Raw genomic sequence first — 25,290 nt, 5'->3', positions numbered from 1 at the left:
TTCATAAGGAACAGGAAAGGCCCTATATCTTGAGGATGAAAGGTTCCAAAAGTCTAGTAGGAAAAAATAAAGATTTCCTTAACTACACTGCACAATTTTATTTTGCCTGGAGCTGATACTGCATGGTATCTAATGAGTGAGTTCGCCTATAATATTTTAAACCTCTATTCTTAGAGTTCAACTCACTGATGAAATCAAAACATAATGTGTATAATATAAAACACAATTAAATACAAATGAATACAATGTCAATGGCACTCAAAGCATTTAATAAAAATAAGTTAGAACCTGAGAAGCTTCTATCTGAATTTTAAGTATAGTTCCATTTACTGAGTTAAGATTAGGGAAGAGATATAAATAAGCCTGTTATTTTCTTTTCATTTTCAAATAATTCTGTAACTATGAAAAGAAATAAAATGCTATTTCTTCACTAATTAAGAATTTATAGAACTACTGAGTGATTAAAACTGTAACAGGAGTTAAACTGATAATTACTTAAAGGGCACTTAACAAGAGGGAAGTTTCCAGTGCTCTATTTACTACATTTTTTGATACATGGAATCTATATCCATATCTCAGGTCCAATTAAAGCTGCTTGCTGAAATGGTCCCTGTCTTCTAGCTGAATTCTTACATCTCCATTTTGTACTTTTGTTTATGTACTGATCCCACCCCAACCCTTTTTTTCCAGGTTAAGCTGAATAATCTTATTTCAAGACTGCCTCTAGCAATCACAACATTTCCTTCTAATTTGCCACCCATTAAATGCTTTGCGTGAGGACTTCCCCCCAAAAATAAAGTAACCAGATTCTAATGCCAGGATTCTGGGGGAGAGACCTTTCTTTGTAGGTGTTGGGATTCTTTGGATTTGAAGTTGATGGAATTTCCATTTTTCTAATACTACAAGTCCTACTGTAAATATTCCTTGATTAGGGGATAGCAAGGAAAGTCTTGGAACAAAAACTGTATCTACCACTGCAATGGTAGAAATTCTTAAGACTCTGCTGCTAATGAGAAACTAATTTGACATTGTGAATGCTTCCAAGAAATACTGTAACAGTAGTACTCAGCTGCAGCTACCTTTCTGCAATTTGACAAATAATGTGACGGCCCTGCCCAGCCCACAATGAGGGCATTGCATTCCAGGCATTACAGTAGCAATCACACAGAAGAGGCTTTTAAATTTTCTGGCACTGAATCCATAAAATCAAGTTTTCATCTGCGGAATTCAGAATTGAGTCAACTAGAATTTCACAATCACTACAGTTGTTTCTTAAGAGTGGCCCTTGAATTTATTCATGACTTTTAAGTTTATCATTGAAAGAGGACATGAAGCAATCTGAAACCCACACATGGAATGTTAATATCATTCCAGTCATCTTGGAAATATCTGTATGGGCAGACATATGCCCACATGGTTTTTGGGGTTTCTACATCATCTTAGAAGTATACTAATGAATTTTACTGCTTCACGTTTAGTCTAACATTTCCAGAATATTTTAACTTGTCTAATAAATGTCAAATATCTACATGATTTTGATTCTTAAAACTGTACAGTAATTAAATTTTCTTGAGTTTTTATATCATTATGTATCATAATATTTAATATATTTATCTTCTTTTTTCTAAGAAAATGACTTCCATACAGTGGGAAAGGGTGAAGACCAGACTTCTTAATACATAGTTGCGTGAAATACATAACAAAATTAAATTACTAATATATATAACATATTAAAGCATGTGGTCGAACTACTCTAGAACCCTCCAGATTATGAAATAGGCATATATTTTGTACGTAACCATAAGCTTCCAGAATTGGTTCTGGATTCCAGTTCTGTTCCCAGAATCAGTAATTTTCATTACAAAATCAAGAAACTGCTTTCAATTACTGAATGTGACAATTTTCAAAAGGATACTCTTAAACACTGTCACCCTTTTCTAATATTCCTCCCTCAAGTTTCCCATCTCCATTCTGAGGAAGAAATGCAAAACGTTGTAGTATTTAACAACAGTAATGATGATGATAAAAATAACAGCAGCATTTATATAGCACTTTAAGGTTTGCAAAAAGACTTTTAAAAGATGCTATCTCATTTGATCCTTACAACAACCCTGGGAGACTGCTGATCTGAACTCCTGAGTCCATTAGCTCTCCATTTGGAGGTGGTTACCATGTTTCATCATGAGTCCTTGAATCATGGCTGGTCATTGTACTGAACCTTTCAAAGGTGACCATCTTTATAATATTGCTGTTATTGTCTGAATTCTTCTCCTGGTTCTGCCCACTTGGGTCGGTATCAGTTCATGCAAGTCTTCCCCAGGCTTTTTGGAAACCATCCCCTTTATTATTTGTTACAGAACAATATATTCCATCACTTTCATCTACTATAACCTGTTCTGCCATTCCCCAATTGATGAGCATACCCTTAGTTTCCAATTCTTTGCTACTGCAGAAAGAGCTGTCGCAGAACATACTTTGACCCTAGGCAAGGCACTTAACCTAGCCCTCAATGCTGAGGGAACTCTCTAAGGCTATAAAAGGTACAATTGTTCCTGATCTCCACTGATGAAAGGAGTTTTCCCACACTGAGAACCCTATACCAATGAAATATCATAGGTCAACGATCCATCTAGAGTCAATCTAGAAATATGCTTGGGGGAGGAAGAGGGTCAGAAGTTTCATCAAGGGGCTGTTTTGCTATTAGATGAAAGAGCACCTATCCTAGAAGTTAGAAGACTAGTCTGAGTTCTCTCCCTAAACTAGCTGTGTAACCTTGAGTAAATCACTTAAGCTCTTCATATCTCAGGTCTTAATCTGAAAAATGGGGATAATGATACAAACTTATGTAATTCTTAGGGATGTTAGGAGCCTAGAATGAAAATGTACATGAAAATATTGTAAAAAATATAAAACTACACGAAAATAAGGTACCCCATGCCTAAGAATCTGTCAGATATCAATAGAGAGCAATGGTACTTTTGAGATGGCTTTTGCGATCTTGTTGTTCTCAGAAAACTTTAAGCTCCTTAAAGACAAGAGACTTTAGCCTAATGTGCCTTGCATCTAATAGGTACACAATAAATGTTGGTTGTATCTGATTTTTACATATATTATTATTGAGGTAATAAGATAGGAATATTTCTTATGTTTTAGCAGTCATCTAGAAAAAACTCATTTTTTTCCTCTTTTCTAAGGAAAATACATAAGTTCCAGATTTTATGCTATAAATATGAGTTAAAAGCTAGGAAGTAAATACGTAATCCCAGTTTACAGCTACCAGTGCTATTTGAAACTGTATTTAGTTAGGATTTCATTGATATCCTATATCATTTGAAAATAGCCACTTCCTATAGCAATCAAATATCTATGGAAATATGATGAACTAATATGGTATCTAAATAATGAATGTTAATCCTCAAAAATAAAAGAACTATCTACACCCATCAAGTAAAATAATCTCATTGAATAGTGAATAAAACTAGATTTGAATGCATTATATTAATAATATTTAAAATAATTCAACAGTATTTATTAATCATCTACTTACTATGTCAAAGGACCTATTCCAGGTGCTGGAGTAAAATGATAAAAACAAAAACAAAATACTGCCCTCAAGAAATGTACACTGCAATAATGTCTGTAATAATGTACATTTCGTTTTTATAATTGCATATTGCTGATCCAGTATGCCTGAAGTGGGGGAGACTTAAAATGTTCTATCATTTTCAAAATAGTAAATCAATTGAAAACAAGGCATTTTATTATTAAATTCATCTCTGGCACAATCCCAGCAAAGTTTTAGTTATCCCCCTACTCACCCTAATAACTTTTAATGCTGAATACTTCTGAAGACATGTTTCCCATTATGAATATTCTGCATGATAGGAATAGGTAGTCTTTTAGAAAAATATCTCTCTAGCTTCAATGAATAGTCCTGATAATAAAATGATTAATAAAAAGTTTACTTTTCATGGAATATTGAAAAGACAACCACCTCAAAAGGCTTGGAATGCTCAAGTTTCATAAGACAGTGAAATCAACACATTAATTACACATGTAAATACGAAGTACAAAGTTCATTTGAGAGGCTGCCAGTAACCTTGAGTTCAAAATACTAAAACACCACTAACACCACCTAACTATACTTTGTCACTTAGTTCTAAGTATCTCAGAAGCTTTCCTGTTATTTCAACAGGATTTCTGGGCCCAATCAATAACTTGCATTGATCAAATTTGCATTGAGTGAAGATACTACTCAAAATGGTTCAATGACCCCATTCATTGACCCATTTTAGGAGGATTTTCCTGTTAATAAGCCCACCATCACAGAAATCCTTGGTGATCTTTAAAATTTTAGGGAAAAGAAAAGTAGTTCCCCTTAATAAAAAGGGTTGCTGCCCCTAATCTATGCTGTCAGGGGAAATTGCCTTCTCAAAATATTAACATTACAAATATATAGAAGACATATATCCATGCTAACACCGTTCCCCAATTTTAAAGATAGCATTATGAAAGACTCTAGTTCATATGTTATAGCACTTGTATACTTTATTAAACTATGGGAAAAGTCCATTACAAATACCATCTTACCCAACTGGTTCGTGTAAGCTGCAAACACTGGTATCTTCCTACATGTTCCAACACACTTGAAATAGACATAACTAACTTAAATTTGTAAAAAGCTACCAGGATCCTCACTACAGGATTTGGCAGTACTGAAAAATCCATTGTTGACAAACATCATCAGTGAGGTCAACAAAGCTATTTTGTCTTTGAGATATGTTGTAACTCAGTCATAAAGATATATCCCCAAAAGGTAGAAGGGTTGGGAAAAAGTTACTTTGAAAACTTTTTTTAAAAGTATCTTCTTCAGACAGACGGAAATGGACAAAATACATTTCAAATATATAGACTCTGGAATTGAAAGAAAATATATTTATTTAGAATATTTTTAGTAAGTAACTGCAATTCATATGTGAGACCTTAATGTAATAAGGTCATGCAAACTATAGTTAAATTTATTTTTTAAAATGAGACAACAGCCAATAATTTCCTGAAAGTTAATTATAATGGTATGCTGGGAAAGGTATCATACTTTGCTATTTTACATTAAAAAAACCTCTAGATTTCTAAAACAAGCTACAAAGATCTCTAAAGAGATAGGAAGAAACTTTCTACAAAACTTTTGAGAAAGAACAACGAGAAGGACAGGAAGGCTAGAGGGAATAGGGATAGGAAAAAGAAACTGATAAGAAGAAATTATTTCTATCAAAACTTTATAGAGAGAAAGCAACTGCCTTACTCAATATGGGCAAGAAGACCACCTTATAAATATAAGCCTATGTGAAGCATCAACATGTAATGTAATAGGGAAGGCAGACAAAACTACAAAGAACTCAGTAAAATCCTACAAATGAATCTGATTTATCTGCATTACTCAATAATTACATACTCAATAATTTTGACACAAAAGGAAATAGAGTTTAAAAGTATGGTGAAAAATACATTGAAAATATGGGTTGATGATTAAGAAGTGAAAGAGGGTAAATGTTCTGTCAACTACATATACACAAACATCACAACTATAAATTAAGAATACTTTCTTTGATAATAGTCAGAACATAGTAAGAAGTGAATATATTACAAAAAATTAAAGTGACATCAAAATTGACAGGAAACAACTGTTTGCTGATATTGGAGTAATTTCAAAATCAATTCTATATGAAAAAACCAAAAATCAAAATAGCACCAAGTCACAGAGTACATACAGAGAGGAAAAGAAGGCAGCTTGGCAACTGTGACTCCCACTGCAGCTAGTTAAAGGGAACAAGAAAAGATGCCCCCATGAACTCTCACCCACGTCCCATGGAAGGTTAAGAAACATAAAGTAACTGCCACAAGGAGAAGACAAAAATAGGTCACATATTCCCTAAGCCAGAACTGGTCCCCTTACTAAAGGGAGATGCTTTATTACCAAGAGAATCACTGGTTGAAAATTTAAATTCCTTTTCAACCTTGGAGAGGAGAATATAAGAGGAAGAGCAGTATCACATCTCAGAAAACAGAGGGAAAGAGGGGAGAGGAAAATTATGTTGAAAGTCTGGTGCGAGACTCCATGAAGAAACCTTAAAGATAAGACTAAGCAACACAAAAAGGCAAAAAAACCGCAATCTGTCAACATTTATCTTATAAAGTATTTCCTCTATCAGTAATAGTAGAAGCATCTCATTCGGACTCTATCTTGATTTCTGACAAGTCCATGATTATTTAGAAAGGTAACTAGAAGAGACAAAAGTGAGACAAGCAGTTGTACCAGACCAGATCCAGAGAGTAAATCTATGTTGCCAGTGCCACAAGCTTTAAAACATTAAGGGGTTAATTCTAAAGATATGTGGAAAGAAGAAGGTGTGCTATTAAGAAAGGTGACTGAAAAGCCAACTCCAGAACATAAAAACCTATTTTTGAATCTTCTAACAATAAGAATGATTTACACATATATCAAAGGTGTTCTTATTGAAAACAAGGATACAGGAAGGCTTTCATCAATGATTTTCCATGGGAGAACCCATTTCCAGTTACAAAATTGCATGAAATGTACAGAGAATGCAAAATCTCATTGTGCTCATGACTTTTTTTTTCTTTCAAGAAGAGAGGGTAAAAAAAAGATGCCATCAAATAAATGTATGGCTGAAAAAGACAGCTCAAGTCACATTAATGAGTGAAGGAAGACTGATGGACACAACTAAACTGCTAGTTTTGTGACAAAAGTACATAAGGGGTCAATCATCCCAGAAAAGGTATCAGCTATCAGTAGGAAATACTCTCTGCAACTCTAAAAGATCTTAGAGAACACATATACACACACAAGTATATGTATACACACATACATAATATGGAATATGATTTTATGTTTTAAGAATTTGTTAATGCCCACTTAATAGTGTTTTGTTTTTTCAGTATTTATTTTGTGGAGTAGAAAATAAATAGCTCATTATACACAGACACACACAGACACACAGACACACACAGACAGACACACAGACACACACAGACACACACACACACCCCTACTTTGTACGTTGACTACTTTTTCAAGAAGCAATCCCCTTGGAGGAGATCCCAGACATGAGTCATACCTAAAGTTGGCACAGAGGTTTACTTCAGTTTTACTCTTGAATGGAGTCACAACAAGACAGAAAGGTGAAGAAAGACTGAAGTTGTCTCTTAGGGTCAGCCCCACCCCATCTTGAAGATGACACTAGGATCCCTCTGAGTCAGAGCTGGAGACCCTTCTCGGGGAGGGGCCTCCCCTGGGCTACAAGTAACACAACACTAGAGGAAACACCAACACTGACAAGATCACATAAACTCTGATTATTAGAAGTTTAATGTAATTTTATTTAACCCAGTGAATTTATCTAAACCCCAAGAAGATACAAATTCAGTCACAATAAAGCTAACAGAGTTTTCTCAATGGTTTCTCCTAAAACTGTACTATTTAAATCCCATTATAAATAATGCTTTTATCCTCATGGGCAGTAAATTATCTTTGTTCATGCCTCCTTATGCACTGTATATACTTTAATAAACATGGATAAACAAATGGTTTGATAAACTAAGGCGGCAGAGACCCTCTAATCTGAGGATTAGATTTGGCTCTCAGGTAAAGATCTATTTGGTCATCACTACCAGCAAAGCCTAGGAAAGAATTTTTCCCCTGAAAGGAGGCTGACCTAACTATTCCTTTCAGAGTGGAATCCTGGGAAATTTAAGGATAAAAATCAGTTGGAAGTTAAAAACTCCTTCAATTATTATCAAAAGTTAGTATTAAAAGTTTTAAGACAGTCTAAACATGAAGTGATAAGAGCAGTTTATTGATCTACTACAAGACAACTGAGCTCTTTCATCCTCTTTCCTTCACCTTCACCTTCTGCCTTGCCCCATTTATTTCTCTTTGATCTCTCATCTTTCTCTACTATCACTACCAAGCCTTCATTCTTATTATTATTTCCACATGATTAGTCAAATTGTGGAATAAGAATATATGTGAATATATGCAAATATGCTTCATTCATTGAACCTCCATTCCTTATAACCTCTCCCAGAAAAAAAAAAAGCCAGAGAGAATGTCTAAAGGATTTATCAGTACAACTAATATTCTAGAAGGAGAAACAAGGGCCTTGAGACCACTGGGTAGGTCTCCCCGACAGGATTTTAGGGGGAAATTTGGACAAAAATTCACGTTGGAAAAAGGGGTACTGCAAACTATGTCAGAAGTACCCCAAACAAGGAAACCACAGACCCACCAAAATACAAAGGTCAATTACAGTAGGGCTAAGAATAATTATTAGTTATGAGGGGAAGGGAATGAACATTTATATGGCACCTACTATATGCCAGGCACTATAAGTGCTTTCCAAGTCTTTTCTCATTTGATCCTCACAATGACCCTATAAGGTAGGTGCTATTATCATTCCATTTTATAATTGAAGAACCTGAAGCAAACAGCTGAAGTGACCTGTGCAGGGTCACACAGCTAGTAGGAGTCCACATTTGAACTCAGGTTTTCTTGACTCCAGGCCCAGTGCTCACATATGTGTATGTATCCAGAAGAAAGTGAGTCTCAAATGCTCAAGTTCACCAATGCCATTCCTAAAATATGACCCAGAACTGAAAACACTCCTTCAAAGGTGAAGCATTGTGATCTGAGCAGAGTATATCAAGACACTGACCTCTCCCATGCTGGACACCAGAACCTTCTCTGGGTCACTTTTCTTTTTGGGAGCTGTTACCTTCCCAAAGTCTAGCTCCCAATCAGACATTCCTTGGTGGTTACTCTGTATTGAGGGGGAAGATGAGGAAGACGAAGGGAGTTGGAGAATGAGTGAAGAAGGCGATAGAAGACACACAAGAAGGAGGAGACTTGGCCTCTACTCTGAAAGAACCCAAATAAGCCCATTTGTGATTGTTTAGGGAGGAGTGTGGGACCTGGGAGGGTCCTGGTGCAGGATCTACCTGGCAACATGTGTCAGGCCAAAGGGCAATGTGGGATCCAGTGGGCGAGGCTCTTAAGTGTGCTCTTCTCTGCAGTGAGAAAGAGGACACAAACATATGCTGTGTGAAAGTGGGGGCTATAGTGGGATCAGAAATGTAAGGCAGGTAAACCACAACGTAGATAATCTACATTCGCTGAAATCAAAATCAAAAGTCTGTGGTACAAGACAACACAATGGCTCCAAGTTACAAATGCACAAGCAAAGTAACTCAGGGGCAGCTGGTTCTGTGGGCACAGAGCTCTAGACCTGGTCCTGTGTACCTTCTCTGTAGGGGAGGCCTTCACCCCTTCCTAACTGATGGCTGCACCCTCCCTTCTCCCTTGGCTTGAGAGATACCACAGCTCTGCAATCACTGCCTCCTGCACTCAGGCTCTTCCTCTATTCCTTCATTGCAGGGATCCCCAAGGTTCTGTCCTGGGCTTCCTATTTTTGTTCTACCTTCTCCCCCTTAGCAAGTTCAATCACTTCCTTGCCTTCAACTATCCCCAAATAATTCCATCAGCTATGTTCCCCAGTCAGACTCTCCAGTGACCTATAAATGATCTCAAGCTGGAGGTCCAACCACTATCTCAAGCTCATTATGTCCAAACCTCAGCTTTATTAGCTTTTCCCTCAAGAAATGACCCAACTCATACCTTCATTATTCACCTTGTTTCCCCACTTTTGACTCTCCATGTTATTTCTGATTCTTCTTTGTGCCTTGCTTCTCAAACCCAGTTACCAGTGTAATGGGGGTAGTAATAAGAGTCTGTCAGCTTTCTGTCGACCAAATCTACTCTGTCTAAACCTCTTCAAGTTATGGCACTGCTCTCTTAACAGGCTCACATTATCATCTAACTTTGAAATAGGCTCTGAACAGTAGTACTACTTCCAAACATTCTTCTCTCCAATTCATCATTCACATCGATGTCTTTTCCTTATAAACTTTAAAGCATTAGAGAAATTACAATTATTGCACATAATTGGGACACTAGATTGAGTACTGGACATGGTATCTGGAAGACGAGTTCAAAATCTGCCTCAGACATTTACTAGCTCTGTGACCCTGGACCAGGGGTCTCTCTCTCAACCTTAGTTTTCTCACTCTTGAGAGGGTTGAATCCAATTGACCCCTAAGATCTCTTCTGGCTATAAATCGAGGATACCATAATCCATAGATACATGATACTCCTCTGCTCAAAGCTCTTTAATTACAATTTCTACAATAATCATGCAAGACTTTCTATTGTAGTTATTAGTATATTTATCACACCCTCCTATCAAACTATAAACACCATGAAAGTGGAGATCATATATTAGCTGATCTCTGGTCATTCCTAAGCACGTAGAACAACGTTCTTATGTGACCCAAGAGGCACTTAAATGTTCGCTGAAGTAAACTACTGAATATCGAAACAGAAAGTCTATTGTGAGGTGGCAAATAAGAATTTTAAATAGCCTGAAAGCCCAGAGACTATTTAATCATCATTATGGTAAATCCCTGATGCTCCTTTTTCCTCCAATCTCTCTCCCCCAGTTTCTTCCTTGCCTTGCCCTAGAGAATAAGAAGTCTCTTCTGTTGTGAGAGGGATGAGGTCTATAGTCCCTCCCTTCCTCCCCTTCCCCCACAGAGGCCTCTCCAAATCTAGAGTTAGAGTCTGACAATTATGGCTTGTTGGATGGAGCACCAGGCCTGGAGTCAGAAGACTTGAGTTAAAATCTGCCCTCAGATACTTACTAGCTATGGGACTCTGGGCAAGTCACTTAAGTTCTATTTTCCTCAGTTTCCTCATCTGTAAAATGCGGATAATAGTAACTCCTACCTCCCTAGGACTTTTGTCAGGATCAAATGAGATAATATTTATAAAGTTTTCTATAAATTCTGGTAATGATGATGATGGCCCACTATGAGCTGAACTGCTTCACCTGTCACTGTCCCCTTCCCCAATCCTCAGGTCATTCTGACTTTCCTCAGATCTGACATTTATTTAAATGTATTCTTAATCCCTATAGTTAGTGCTAACTCAGCTCCCTGGAGTAACTACTGAAGACCCAGAAAAGAAAGCTCTTGTCACCAATGTCCTTGGCACTGTCAGATGGTTCAACATCAGAAACTGATAGGATTTTATCAGAGAAAATGTCATGAAAGAAGATGCCTGACCATCTGCTTTTGCTTCTGCACCCCAAGGACCAGGGGACCCTTCCATCTGCCTTGCAGCTAAAACCTTGCCTGTGTGTTGTCTCCCCATTATAACATGAGCCCCTTGAAAGAAGGGTCGGCTTACTTTTCTATTTACATCCCCAGCACTTAAGCTGGTGGAAGAGCTTAATAAATATATCACTCATTCATTAAACTAGCAGAACCTTCCCCTTTACTCTCAGTTCTGATCCAAGTCATTCCTCCACCTTCCCCCCCCCCCCACAAATGCCAAACATCACCCACCATGATAGAAACTGAGGGAACAGGATAGCCCAGTTGGCAGAGACTCAGAGAGAAGGGTACCTCTCTATTAGATTATACTCTATGCAATCTGCTGCCCTGAGCCTGCCAAGAAATCATTTTTCCTGTTGGATGGACTTTCCACTTTCTATCAGGGAGAGGAAGGGTTCTCTGGGGACAAGTAGGAGACAAAAACCACCATCCAGAATAACATTACCATGAAGCCTGGGATTTGGCTGTTAATATATTAATGACATTATTCAAAAAATGGTATACAGTAAGGGCAACATTATACATTATCCTTATACTATTTTATCTATATCTTTATCACATATGTTCTAAAACTAAATATTTCTCAAGTCTCTTCCCCTCACATTTTCTTCAAATAATCTTAGCTACTATAGGCATTATTCTTATAAGAAATCGAAATATATACTTCGGAAGTAACAAGAGAAATGAATCACACCCATAACTCATGGCCAGTAAATCTGATTTCCTACTGCTAGAATTTTAAGTGTGTAATACACACTGACCTGATGCAGCAGACGTTTCAGCTTAAGCAACTGGGTTTTTACAGCAGTGCAGTCCTGGACCATGTGCCGAAGAGTCATTTCATCCAGCATCACAGCATGTTCAGGTACATCTACCAACATCCGAGGACCCTGGTAAAGACTGCTTCCCCTGTAGCTTTCAAAATGACTCAGAGGAGATTCCCTATAGGGAGATCCTCTGGAAAAAAAAAAAACAATTTTTTTCAGCATGAAAATGTGGACTGAGTAGTTACAATGGACACTAAATAATCACTAGTTACTATAAGGTCCTTTAATTGTTGAACTTTATCAACACACTAAATTTTACTGAGCAATCATATTCAGTACAATAATGGTCAAATGTTAAAAGAGTATGAATGAGGCACAAATGATCGCAATGGTTAAGGAAAACAAATGCTGAAATAGAAGCAATATCTTTCCAGGGAGCTTCCCGTAAGGCTTTCTTTCATAAGAAGGTTCCTTCCCTCCATTCAAACATACCCATATCCCCCACTACAAATACTGGATCTGATAAATTTTGTTACAGATATGTTGTGTTAAGATCCACGAGCACATCTCCTACTCCCTTTCAGAGTCTACATCTCTATCTCATTCTGGTACTTGCATTTTCCTCCTTCTAGAATTTACTTACATTCTCCAACTGAAATGATTTTCTTTTTGCCCCAACTCTGCTTGTCTAATGTCATCTCTTACATAAAAAAAGCTTGTGCTGATTAACTCCAAATTAGGATCAGAAACTCTTTCCTTAGACATAGAACGTGATACTTCTCATTATACATCTACTTTACACACATGCTAAAGGAGTAATATTTCTAATATGTCTTAGCTTTCCTACCAAAAGAGTAAACCTCATGAGGACAGAGCCCATATCTTGTTCTTTGCATCTTCAGAGTGGATAACATAAAACTTTTTACCTACAGAAAGTAGGTAAATACTTGCTAAATGAATGAAGTCAATCTGTCCAAAGCTGTAAAGAAGCTAATTACGTCAAAGGCTTAGAAAAAACAATCAGGAGGTCAGTTATGACCTTGGAGATAGTCATTTTACTATAGTTGGTGGGGGAGAGTATCCAGATGATAGGAGATAAAGAAGAGACTAGGGGTAAGAAAGTAAAGGCAGAAGGCAGAGACAATTCATTCTGTAATCTTGACAGCATAAAAGAAATAGGATGATTGCTTACAGGGGGCAACAGAAAGGGACAATCTGTACACATCTGAAGGCCAGAGAAAAGCAACCCAAGCTGCTGTACTGCTGTAGGAGGGGGTGGTAGAAACAGAGAAAACAAAGTTCCCAAGGAGGTAGGAGGAGACAAGCTAGAGGGCAAAGGTTAAAGGATCAGCTTTTGAAGGGAAGGGGGCCTTATTGAAGGTATTTTCTGAATCCATTTACAGAAACATATATTGGAGAAGAAGGGATTCTGCTACCTAATTTTTTATTTATATATTTTATATTGATGATATATCTTTCTGATACTGAGCCAGTCTTGTAAGCTTGACAGAAACACCACTTGATTGTGAGGAATAATTTTCTTAATGTAATGTACATTGACTGATATTTTATTTCATATTTCTGTACCATACTGAACTTTATAATTTTATTTTATTATTTATTATTTATTTTATTTTAATTTATAATTTTATTTTTAATTGTTACCTTTTATTTTAATTGTTATCTACTGAGTTAACATCAGACATGCTTCCTAAAAAGAATAAGAATAAAGGAATTTTTACTGAATATAATAAAGAGCATAAGTCTTGGGCCAAAAGCAAATATATAAATTGAGAAATATCCTCACCAAAACCAGAAACAAAGCAAGAATGTCCATACTCTCACCATTCTTATTTGATGTAGAATTAAAAATTCTAGCAATTGTAGTAAGAAATGGAAAAGATATTAGAGGCACTAGCATTGAAAATTAAGAATTCAAAGCATAGGCTACTAGCAATAAATATCAAGAAAAAATAATTTAAAAAATTCATTTGCTCTAACAAAAAGTGCAAATATTTGGAAAATAATAACTTCAGTTGCTTTTAAAAAATTACACACTATCTGCCTCCAAAGAACTCTAAAAAAAACCTATAATGACCAAAATAAGGAGGGCCTAAGTAACTGAAGACACATCATTGTTTTTAGATAGAGCAGGTTAATATAATAAAAATGACCATAGTTCCTAAATTAATTTTATTTTTATAACAATGCCAATCAAAATACTAAGGGGCTTCTTTATAAAACTAGACAAAATCATTGTATGGAAAATTGTATGGAAATCAAGTGAAAATACCAAGAACACTAAGGGGTCAGTCACAGTGAAATGGAAAGCTTAAGGGGGACAAGAAGTTTTTACTCTAATTTAAAAAATTACAAAGCCAGCGTCATCAAAACTTTCTAATATAAATGCAGGGAGAAGGAGAGAGGGAGAGGAAGGAAAAGGGAGAGAGCAAAGAAATAGAATGATTACACCATTAAGTGTATATAAAATATTCCTATATAACAAATATTTAGAAAATGAAGAAGACTGGGGAAAGGACCTATAATGAAGAAGACTGAGGAAAGGACCTATTATTTAACAAACACTTTTGGGAAAGCTGTCAGTTTGGTAGGAAAAAACAAAACAACCCACATCTCACACCAGAGGTATCAAATAGCCTGGGGTAAAAGTAGCCATATGCAAAGTATGATCTGAATCAGATTTAAAATGTAATTGGGCAATGATTAACAAATTAAATAAAATACCACATAGGTAATGTTAAATTTGCAGTTTTCTATACCAATGTGCAGCCTGTAGGGATCCATTTTTATTTAAGTTCGATAGCACTGCCTTACACTCCAACTCAAAAAAAAAAATTCTAGAAGAAATAGAAAGGCATATTTATCTAAATTGGGTGGGAATTAATTTTTATTTTATACATGGAAATAATTATTGAAGATAAAACATACATTTTATTACATTAAAAATGTATGTACTATAAAAATTGAACTATTAAAATCAAAAATGTTAAGTATTAAAAATAAAAAAAGGAACTATTAAAAAGTCACAGTGTGACTTCAGAAGACCACAAAGGATAAGTCAAAGGATATGAACAATTTCCAAAATAATAAACATGAATGAATGATAATCGGTTGAAAACATATTCAACCTCATTAATGAAAGGGATGAAAATTAAGAAAACTCTGAAGTACTACCTTACACTTGTCAAATTGGTAAAAATAATAAAAATCAATCAATTTTCAATTCTAGAAAAGTTGTGGAAGAATGAGTACATTCATTCATTTGCTGGTAGAACTGCAAAACATTGAAACTTTTTGGAGAGCAATTTAGTAGTATAAAATAAAAGTTACAAAAATAATCACCCAATTTGATCCAATAGCTTCATTATTGGGAATACCCCCCAAGAAGTATCATCAAAAACAAACCCAAAAAACCTTTTCATGATAGCATTTTATGTAATTACAAAAGGCTGGAAAAAAGTTATATGGAAGAAGCAAAGAAGTAATCATTTTAAAAGCTGTGGTAGAGTGGAATATTGGAATAGTGTAATGCAATTAAGACTAACACATCTGAGAAATAAATATGAAGTAATGCAAAATGAAAGAAGCAGAATCAGAAAAATGGAGGACTACAACCACATAAGGAAAACTAAATAAGAATGAATGGGCAAAAAATCCTGATGGAGACATAAAGAGCTACTTAAAGTCTTATACTACTTTATTTATGGACATTAATTAATTTAAATGTAACAATTACCAGTAAGCTTAGTTGTTTCTATTAATGTCTTTTTTTGTAAAGAAGGGGAGTATTTTGAGACAGGAAGTGGAAAAGGAAAGGCAGCCAAGATGTGAAATCACACTTGACGGTCTTGATTGGCCCAACAAACTATGAAGTGATCTGCTGAGCAAATGGGGGGGAGGGAGGGAGCGGACCGGGAGAAGGAGGCTGGAGAGTGAAGCTGGGAGTAAAAAGTAAGGCTGGAGACATGAGAAAAGTTGATCAGACTTGGAATAGTCAAGTCATTCCCCTCCATCTATTCACAGGAATAATAGCTACAATTTGGAGCTGGAGTGGGAAACAAACTTACACACTACCAAGTCTGCCCCCTTGCTTTATAGAGAAGAAAACTGGGAGCAGTTAATGACATGTTCACAATTCCACAAAAATGGGTTCAACCTGTGGTCCTTTGACTCAAATCCAATTCACTTAATAACTGTTTATAATATACTGTGCTAGCACTATTAATTAATAGTACTATAATTAAATAACTGAGACCCTTCCCCCCACTTGAAATTTACTAAAGGGACATAATGCATGCACAGTAGGTCCCATTTTCTAACGAGATGTGATCTCCTACATCTAGGGAACTCCCAGAAAGGAGATTCTACGAAAGGAGAATCTACTTTGCAGCTTCTCCTCTGAGACTGCAGCCTGGGGGCAATAAGGTGGCACTAGCCCAGGGTTACAAAGCCAACAGGTGTCAGAGGTCAAACTTGAGCTGAGGTCTTAGTGACACCAGCAACTCTTACTTGATTTCAGCTGTATGGAACCTCATGCCTTTCCCCAGGATAAAGAGAGCACCTGAAATCTCAGCCCCCTGCTGACTTCAAAGCAGTGCTTTGCTCTGACACAACTGTATTCAGGCTGTGACATGCCAGTGGTCAGATGACTGATGTGTTGGAATAGTCAGGAGAGTCAAAGACATTAAGAGATTGTGAAGTCAAGGGACAGGGCATATGGATAGCTTTAAAGTTAGTAAAATTATTTTTTTAAAACCACATTTCTGATATTGGGTACATGGAGAGGAATTTTTCTGCTGAGTTAATTAACAGTGTAACGTAGCTGCTAGAAAAGCTAACACAATCTTGGGCTACATTAACACTGTACTCTACAGTGACCAGATTATATCTGGAGCATTCTCTCCAGTGCTGGGTGAACAACTTTAAGAGTCATCCCTAAAACAGTAGCCACAATAGGGCTAACTAGATGCTGAAGGGTCTAAAAAACTAAGTCATTTGAAAAAACCAAGTCCAACGCAGGGCTTCTTAAACTTTTTCCACTCAAGTCATGACCCACAGTTTAAGAAGTGCTGCAGAGTGGAAGGAACTGCCTTGAGAGTATTTTAAAATGCTATATAAACATACATTGTTATTTCATTCTCTGTCACTGAATGTATTCAAGCAGAGACTGCCTGGTCATCTGTGAAAGAAGTTGCTGAAGTGATTCCTGAACTTAGAGGGTCAGTTAGGCTGGACTGGATATGACTTCTAAAGCAAGGTCTTCATAAAGATAACTATACCCCCCCCCCCCAACATCTGAAGAGAGTACACACATATATGCATTACAACCATCCCCTGTGCTAAATTGTCACAAGAAGATAAAAAATGCCTGCTACATGTCACAGAGAGTAGAACTTTCAGAAAATGTGTTTATTTATCCTAAGAACACTTAAAAGTATCTCAAGCGTGTCCTGCTATGTACCATGCCTTGAGTGATTCCCTATCTTTTCTATTAAACCAGAGCTACCTGTGACTTCATCAGTGTAAGTAGGTGCTGGAGAGGAATTCCTTCTAGAGACCATGACAGTCTCCTGAGGGTGGTCAGAGGGCATTACCCAAGGTAACATAGCCAGTATGTTTCAGAGGTAAGACTTGAATCCAGGTCTTGCTGAGATTGACTGAAAGGCTAGTTCTCTATTCACTAGGTTGTGCATTCTTTTCTTCCAGGCTATATTCCAAGGCCCTGTCAACTGAAATTCTATGATAATTCTAGGAAAACCCGTGGAACTCAGTTGCTACATACACTACAGAAATATCCTATAATCTAACCTCATTAATTCCAGACATCTAAAATTTTTAAATGAGACATATCAAAAGAAGTCCATAAATAAAAAAGAGGAAAGCAATCTGGGTGATCAAGTCAAAGTATTGAGCTATCATGACGAGAACAGATTAGAAAGATTCTGCCCATCAAGAAAGAAATAGCTTTCAATCACTTGATATTATTTTCATCAACTATCAACTATCCAAGGTCGAAATTAGCTATGTTCAGAGATTTTTCAGATTCAGAGATGTTTAGAGTCATCTAGCCTCAGACACTTACTAGCTGTGTGACCCTAAGGCAAGTGACTTAACCTCCCTTTACCTCACTTTCCTTGCCTGTGAAATGTAAATGAGAATAGCACCTGCCTCCAAAATTATTGTCAGGATCAATGAGATGATCACTGTAAAGCACTTCACACAGTTCCTAGCACATACTAAGTACAACATAAATGTCAGTTTTTATTATTATTAACAAGCAACTAGTTGGTTATAAGGATATGAATTTTTTTTGGCCACAGCAACTCTACTATGTCTTACAATCAGACCCAGTGCTATCAAAGTCATAGATATGTGGAATTTGTCTTTTAAGCAAGAAAAACCATAAGCATATGCAAATGAAAAATTAAATCAATACAGAACCTGTTTTAGGGCATTTCTTTAGTCTACATTTTAGCCATGGATAAAAAATGAAAAAAGCTTTAAGCCACAAGGACTAACAGAGGGAAGTGATGAAAAAATATCCTGCTCCTAGTTTTATATCAACAATCACTGATGCTTTGACAATAGAATGTTCTGTGTGCCTCTGAAAACCTGGCACACAAGTCTGGGGGGAATAAAAAGTCATTGTGCAGAATTTCTCTGTGTGTACTAACAAGGAAGCAAGCTAGCAACAGGCTTCTACCTGCTCAGGTCCGTTTTCCCGTGTTGATGATAGCTGTCACTGTGGCTTAGGCGGTAGTGTTCCTGGCCACTCCATCTCTGGGGTGGCCTTTTCCAAAAGCCTTCCTGATGCTGTCGAACATTTCTGTCCGATCCATCAAAGCGGTTCATATTCTCACATTCCACTAGACAGATTCAAAAACAACATGCTGTTAACATTTATACACACTACATAAAGTAATAAGAATATACATTTGTTGATCACATGCTGCTTTAAAAAATCCACAGAAAAATTCTTGGAAAAATGTCAAGACTTTCTACTAAGTAATTATGAGATAAATTACATTTTAAAAAGCAGGCACATTGAGGGAAAAATAAATGATAATAAGACAAGTTTCAGTGAAGACAAGACTTGTACTTTACAACTATTTAAGTAACAATGAATTAATTTCTGTAAGACTTTAAAACAAAAATTATTATTCTTATAATTAATGCTATACACTTTAAATCCCAGTAATAATTTTCCCCCTAAAAAATTGCTATTATCATTGCTAGCCCTTCTGATGAGGAGAGAAAAAAGAAAACTGTCAGGTGCCCATATCGAAGGGAAGCAAAAAACCTGTTTCCTAAAATTGAGACAGATGTAGGTTCACCTAGATCTCTCTACAATTCTCAAAATTAAAAAAAAAAAAATCAAGCTCACATTTTTAGAAAGTAAACTGCTTCCCTGTGCCTCTGTTAACTTCCTAGTGCAAACTGTTTGGCAAGTCTAAAAAGCCACTGGAGACAAAGCCAGCACTTGGCTCCAGCAGCACAGCTCACTCCCTGGAATCTCAGCCCCACAAACGTCTACCGGACTCGACACAAACACCCAAGTTCCTTTTTCACTTACCCGAAAATTTTTTCCTCACATATTTGGCCACTCGGTGAAAAAGTTGCTTTGTCCCAGGGCAACATTGTGCTGTTCTGCTGCCTACTCAGCCATAGTGGCATGGCTGAGCCTGATAAACAGGCCTTCCTTCCTGCTTAGCTCCCAGCCTGCACACATTGGGAAAGGAGCCCAGTTTACCCTGTGACTCCAAACTACCATCTTCGCCCAGGGCTTACATAGTTGTGGAGCGAGGACGGCTTCTAAAAATACTGCTAACCACCATCCCAATCAAGCAGAGTCAGAAAGGTTTCCCCACTTCCGGGAGGGGAGTGATTGCAGTGGCTTTACCCACAAGCCAAAACTTCTGAAACAAAGGCTTCGGGGTCAGTGTGATCTTGGAATCAACTCTTTCTTAAATGAGCCGGAACAGCAACTTCTAGAAAGGAAGGGCAGTTAAATCAGGACACCACTGTAAACAAAAAGGGAAGACCTTGCCCCCAAACGGAAGTACTTTATAGTAACTGTGAAAATGATAAAGTGCAAACACTCAGCTCACTGACCAAAATGTTCAAAATACATTAAAAAATGATGTGTACTGAAGCAATCTTTTGAGTACAAAATGGTAGTAAAGGGCATTACAAATATATAATTTTTAGGTTAGCCTTTGGAGGGAAAGAAAATCCCTAAAATTAGGAACTTTTACACAATGGAGTTTCCTGCAAAATTATTCACGTAAGTGAAACTATTAAAATACTGTGCTCAAACACAGTAAAAACTCATTATGTAGATTATCCTAATTTGAAATGCGAGATTATTGGGGGTAAGTGTTGGACTAAAGTTAACTTCTGCCCAAGTTTTGTGAAAAATAAATAAAATAAAGGAAGAAGAGGGGCTGTTAGGAAGCAGCAGACAGGACTTCTAGTACTGGCTCTTCCAGAAGTGACCTTAGGCAATTCATTTGCCCTCTGTGAGCTTCAGTCTCTAAAATGAGGGAGTTTTTTTTTTTTTTAAAGTCTCTTCCACCTCTCATATTCTATGAGCAAGTTAACAGTAAAAACACAACCACAAGGAAATTGAACCTCATTAAGAGACAATTTTTTAACCACTTAAGTATGAGGAATGACAAAAGTATAGTGCACCACAAAGCAGAAAATAAGAATAAAAAACAATCATTAGTTATGTAGTAGGCTATTTAATTAATTTTTTTCAATTGGCAAAAACCTTTCTCTTCCTCTGTCCCCAACAGAAAAGAGAGAAGAAACCCTCATAACAAATAAACATAGTTAAATAAAATGAACTCCTGTGGCAATGTCCAAAAAATATATGTATACCTTATTGTGTACCCTGAGTCCATCATCAGTCAGAAAGTAGACAGAATGCCACAGAAGACATCAATCTTCTATAATTGTGGTCAGTCATTGTGTTGCCCAGGGTACCAAAGTCTTTGAAAATTGTTTATCTGTACAGTGTTGTTATAGTATATATTTTTCTCTTGGTTCAACTCACTTCATTCTGCATCAATTCAAACAAGTCTTCCCAAGTTTCCCCAAAACTGTCCCTTTCATCACTCCTTACAGCAAAACAGTATTCCAACAAATTTATATGCCATAATTTGTTCAACTATTCCCCCAAAACAGATGGGCACTCCCTTATTTTCTAGTTTTCACTACAAAAAAAGCTGTTATAAATATTTTTGTATTTTGTATTCTTTTCCTCTTTATTTGGTTTCTTTGTGGTACAGGTCTAGTAATAGTATTGATGAGTCAAAGGGTACACAAAGGGTGAAAGGTTAATAAACTTTTGGCACTATGTCTAAATAGCTTTTCAAAACGACTGGACAAAGTGACAGCTTCACCAACAGTACATTAACGTGATTTTTTTTTCCTAAAGTCCCTCCAACTTTTGCCATGTTCCTTTTCTGTCAACTGTGCCAGTCTTACTAGTGTGAGATGGCTCAGGGTTGTTTTAATTTGGATTTCTCTAATTATTAGTGATTTGGAGTATTCTTTTCATATGGCTATTGATATCCACTCTCCTCATTTGACCTGTACTCTTGGAGACAAGGAGTACAAGGGGACATGCTTCTATACTGATTTTTCAGATCATTTCAGTAATAAAAATAATAGCTCATATTTATATAGTGCCTATTATGTGCCAGGCACTGTACCAAATGCGTTTACAATTATTATCTCACTCGATCATCACAATGACTTGGAGAGATAAGTGCTATTATTATTTCATTTTATATATGAGGATACTGAAGCAGAAGTTAAGTGACTTGCCCAGAGAGCTAACAAGTGTCCGAAGCTAGATTTGAACTCAGGTCTTCTAACTCCAGATCCAGTGCTCTATCCACTGCACCACCTCGCTTTCTATACTACATTCTCCTCATCTTTATTACTAACAACCTATGAGGCATCCTCAACTTTGTTTAGTACCTGACTAGCAGTGTTCCTTTCTTTATCCTTCCCTGGTAACTGGGTGGTATAGTGAATAGAGCACACAGCAAATGCTTAATAAATGCTTGTTTTCCCTGTCATCATTCTCAGACAATTTGACATTCATGTGGACAATCCAAGCCAACTTGCTCTCTTGACTCTTCAGTCCTGAGACCTTTCACACACAATTTCCAGTACACACTAGCCTGATCAAACATTGGATTTTACTCTTCTCTCTCAAAATCCCTTTTATCTTTCCTACACCCTCACATTTACACTAAAAGCATTTTTTCATTTCTCAAAGCCTTTCCTAAGACATACAGTCTCAAATTATTTCTAGGTCTCTCAATCCATGTCCCCCACCATGATTTTACATGCACCAATACTCCTATGTGACCTCATAGCTTACCCCAGGATCCCTTACCTGACTTTCTTTCTGTGAATCCTCATTCTGTTTCCCTTGAAGAGCTGCCACTTTGATCTTCACCTTTCTCTCTCTCTTCAAATTTTTAGCCTCTTATTGCCTATTGGCTCCTGCCATTCCTTCTTATTAGCACTTTAGAACTCTCTTTTTCATAGTCCCAAGCTTAGAAAAGGGCTGGCTCTACTTTTCTGTCCCATCCCCATGCAGTCTAGCTTCTAACCCTGCTTCTTCACTGAAACTGCTTTCTCTGAAGTTACCAAAGATTTCTTAATTGCCAAATTCAATAGATCTTTCTGTATTCTCATTCTTCAACTCTCCACCTCTTGTATCACTGTTGACTGCCCCTTCCATCTCTATCCTCTTGCCTTTCTGGGTGTTCATGGCCCAGGTCTCTCCTGCTTCTCCTTCTAACTACTTGGCATCTCCTTTGCAGGGTCATCATCTCTATATCACCTCCATATGTAGATCTAATTCAGGTTTGTGATATAGGCCCCATCCACTCCACGTGCTCTCTTGACGATCTCATCAGCTTCCATGGTCCATCCAGACAACTCCCAAACACATCCAGCCCTCCTCTCTCTCCTGAGATACTTCACCAAGCGTCTGATGGATGTCTTCAGTGGCTAGCCCACAGGCATCTCAAACTCAAAATACCTTCTATAGAACATACTCTCTTTCTCCCTAAACCACTTCCTCCCCTCCTAGTTCCCTGTTTCTTCTGAAGGCTCCCCATTCCTTTTAGTCAAGAAGATCTGTACCTCTAGAGTCATTTGTGATTTTTCATTCTTCTTTCCCAATGATATTCTACTCAATTCTACACAAGCTTGCCAGTTTTGTCTCCGTTAACATCCTTCATCCACACAACCACGATGAGAGTTCTGAGTGTTGTAAAAGCTTGTTAAACAGTCTCCCTGCCATTAGTCTCTTCCTCCCTTCACTCCATTCTATACAAAGCTGTCAAAGGCACAGGTATGACCAACCCATGTCCCATACAAGAAACATCAACTCCCTTTTACCTCTTGTACAAAATAGTTGGCATTTAAAGTCCTTTACAATTTGACTCCAACCTCATATTTATTTCACTTAATACGCTCCATGTTTCAGAGGAAATGGCCCACTTGCTGTGCCCTGGCAAAACTGTGAGGACATGCAATTCTTACTGCATACCTTTGCTCAAAACTGTTCCCCCAGTTTAGAATGCCCTGCTTCCTTGCCTGCAGCTCTTCGAATTCCAACATTCCTTCAGAACAAAAGTAATACTATTTTAGGAATATTCTACAGAACATCCAGCTAGAAAAAGGATATGGATGATGCTTTCCTAATAAAGATTGGGAAATTCTGAGAACATGAGGTCTTCATTATTATGTCTCATCCTGCTAAAAACAGGGCATCTGAAAAATTCTTGACTTCTTTTGTGGAAAATTATTCTTAGCAAGGAGAAAAACAATGAGAACTGACACTCAATTTTAATTTGGATCAATTAGGAATAACTGAATGAGGATGTGAAAATGAAAAGAACCTTAAAAGAAGCTGATTATGCCAAATTAGAAGTCATAATAGTGAAGGAAGGGAATGTTAGACCTGTTTATCTATCTTAGATTCAGTATAGTTCAAAAAACTCACAAACAAGGCAAGTATGATTCTACAGTTAGAAAGTCTAAGAAATAAGTAAATAAATCATTAAGAAGACAGCTTCTCAGAACAAGATCTGGATTTTCAGAACCCAACTTAACACATGGGAATGAGAGGGTCTTGTCAAGGATGGTATCTATGCAATAAAGTCTGATAAAAATGTATCTGCCTAGAAATTTGCAAGCCTCTAAAACTTTAAAGTGGAAAGGAAGTGAGGAGAAAACTGCTTATATATATCTACCAGATCAACAAGTATTTAATACCAATTCCAAGGATTTATCACTATATACAATATATCAGAAAGCAGCTATAATGTAAAAGGAAAAACAGCAGGAGATGCACAGACATTCATTCACAAGGAAAAAAAACAATAAAGAAGGCAATAATAAATAGCATGGGCTCAGATTTATATACTATATCCACACTAAGGATGGGTAACAAACTAGGATTCTAATGCAGGGAGACAAATATAACTTCAGAAGCATGAAAGAGATTCCATTTTTTATTATTACTGATATTAACTAGTATTCATATAACACTTTAATATTTGCATAGCACTCTTCAAATATTATTTTATCCTCACAATAACCCTAGGAGGTGGGTTCTATTATTATTCACATTTAACAGAAGAGAAAACAGAGGCAGACATTAGTTAGGTGACTTGCCCAGCATCATACAGTTATTAAGTGTCTGAAGACACATTTGAACTCTTTACAAATCAGTCCTCCTGAACTGAGGTCTGGTGCTCTATCTACTATACCACCTAGCTGCCAGTGGATTTTAAGAAAAATCACTGGAGTATATCTAGGGAAACTGATCAGGATATGGGCATAACAAGGATCTTGAAGTCATATTGCATTTGAAGAATGAAGGGTACTTAAACTGTAGAAAAGAAAACATGGGAAGACTCATGAGGACAGGATACAATAATTGTCTTCAAATATATGAAGTGCTCTTATGTATAAGTATATAAGACATTCAGTATAGTTTCAATAGACAGAACTAATCCCACTGTATAGAACACCAAAGGAAGGCAGGCTTCAGTTCAATGTAAAAAGGTACTTTCTAACAATAAGAGCTATCTCAACACATATATGGGCTATCCTGTGAAACTGAGTCCACTGTTAATTATAATAGATACTCACAAGATTAGATTTGACAAATATGTTATAGAGAGAATTCCTTCACATATCAAACTGAACTCAACGA

At 36.8% G+C, this 25,290-nt stretch overlaps 1 protein-coding gene across 18 annotated transcripts in view; it reads right to left on the bottom strand.

The window, feature by feature from the left end:
- Nucleotides 1-25,290, bottom strand: part of CCSER2 (coiled-coil serine rich protein 2) — a 123,960-nt gene that overhangs the window by 35,561 nt on the left and 63,109 nt on the right. For 13 of the 18 annotated variants that reach the window (XR_011971555.1, XR_011971554.1, XM_072628532.1 and 10 more), the window contains 2 exons: nucleotides 18,739-18,901; nucleotides 12,009-12,204 (listed from right to left, as the gene is read on the bottom strand). Coding sequence is in view for 15 of the 18 variants with exons in the window: in XM_072628532.1 (XP_072484633.1) it covers nucleotides 12,009-12,204; nucleotides 18,739-18,901 (359 nt within the window). In the remaining 3 variants the exon portion in view is untranslated. Of the gene's footprint in view, nucleotides 1-3,818; nucleotides 3,935-12,008; nucleotides 12,205-18,738; nucleotides 18,902-19,608; nucleotides 20,024-25,290 lie in introns of those variants that run through there. The other 5 variants (XM_072628543.1, XM_072628542.1, XR_011971556.1 and 2 more) reach the window with 4 other exon arrangements.

Source organism: Notamacropus eugenii, chromosome 1 (assembly GCF_028372415.1).
Source record: "Notamacropus eugenii isolate mMacEug1 chromosome 1, mMacEug1.pri_v2, whole genome shotgun sequence".
NCBI lineage: Eukaryota > Metazoa > Chordata > Mammalia > Diprotodontia > Macropodidae > Notamacropus > Notamacropus eugenii.
This window is presented reverse-complemented; position numbering and strand designations above follow the sequence as displayed.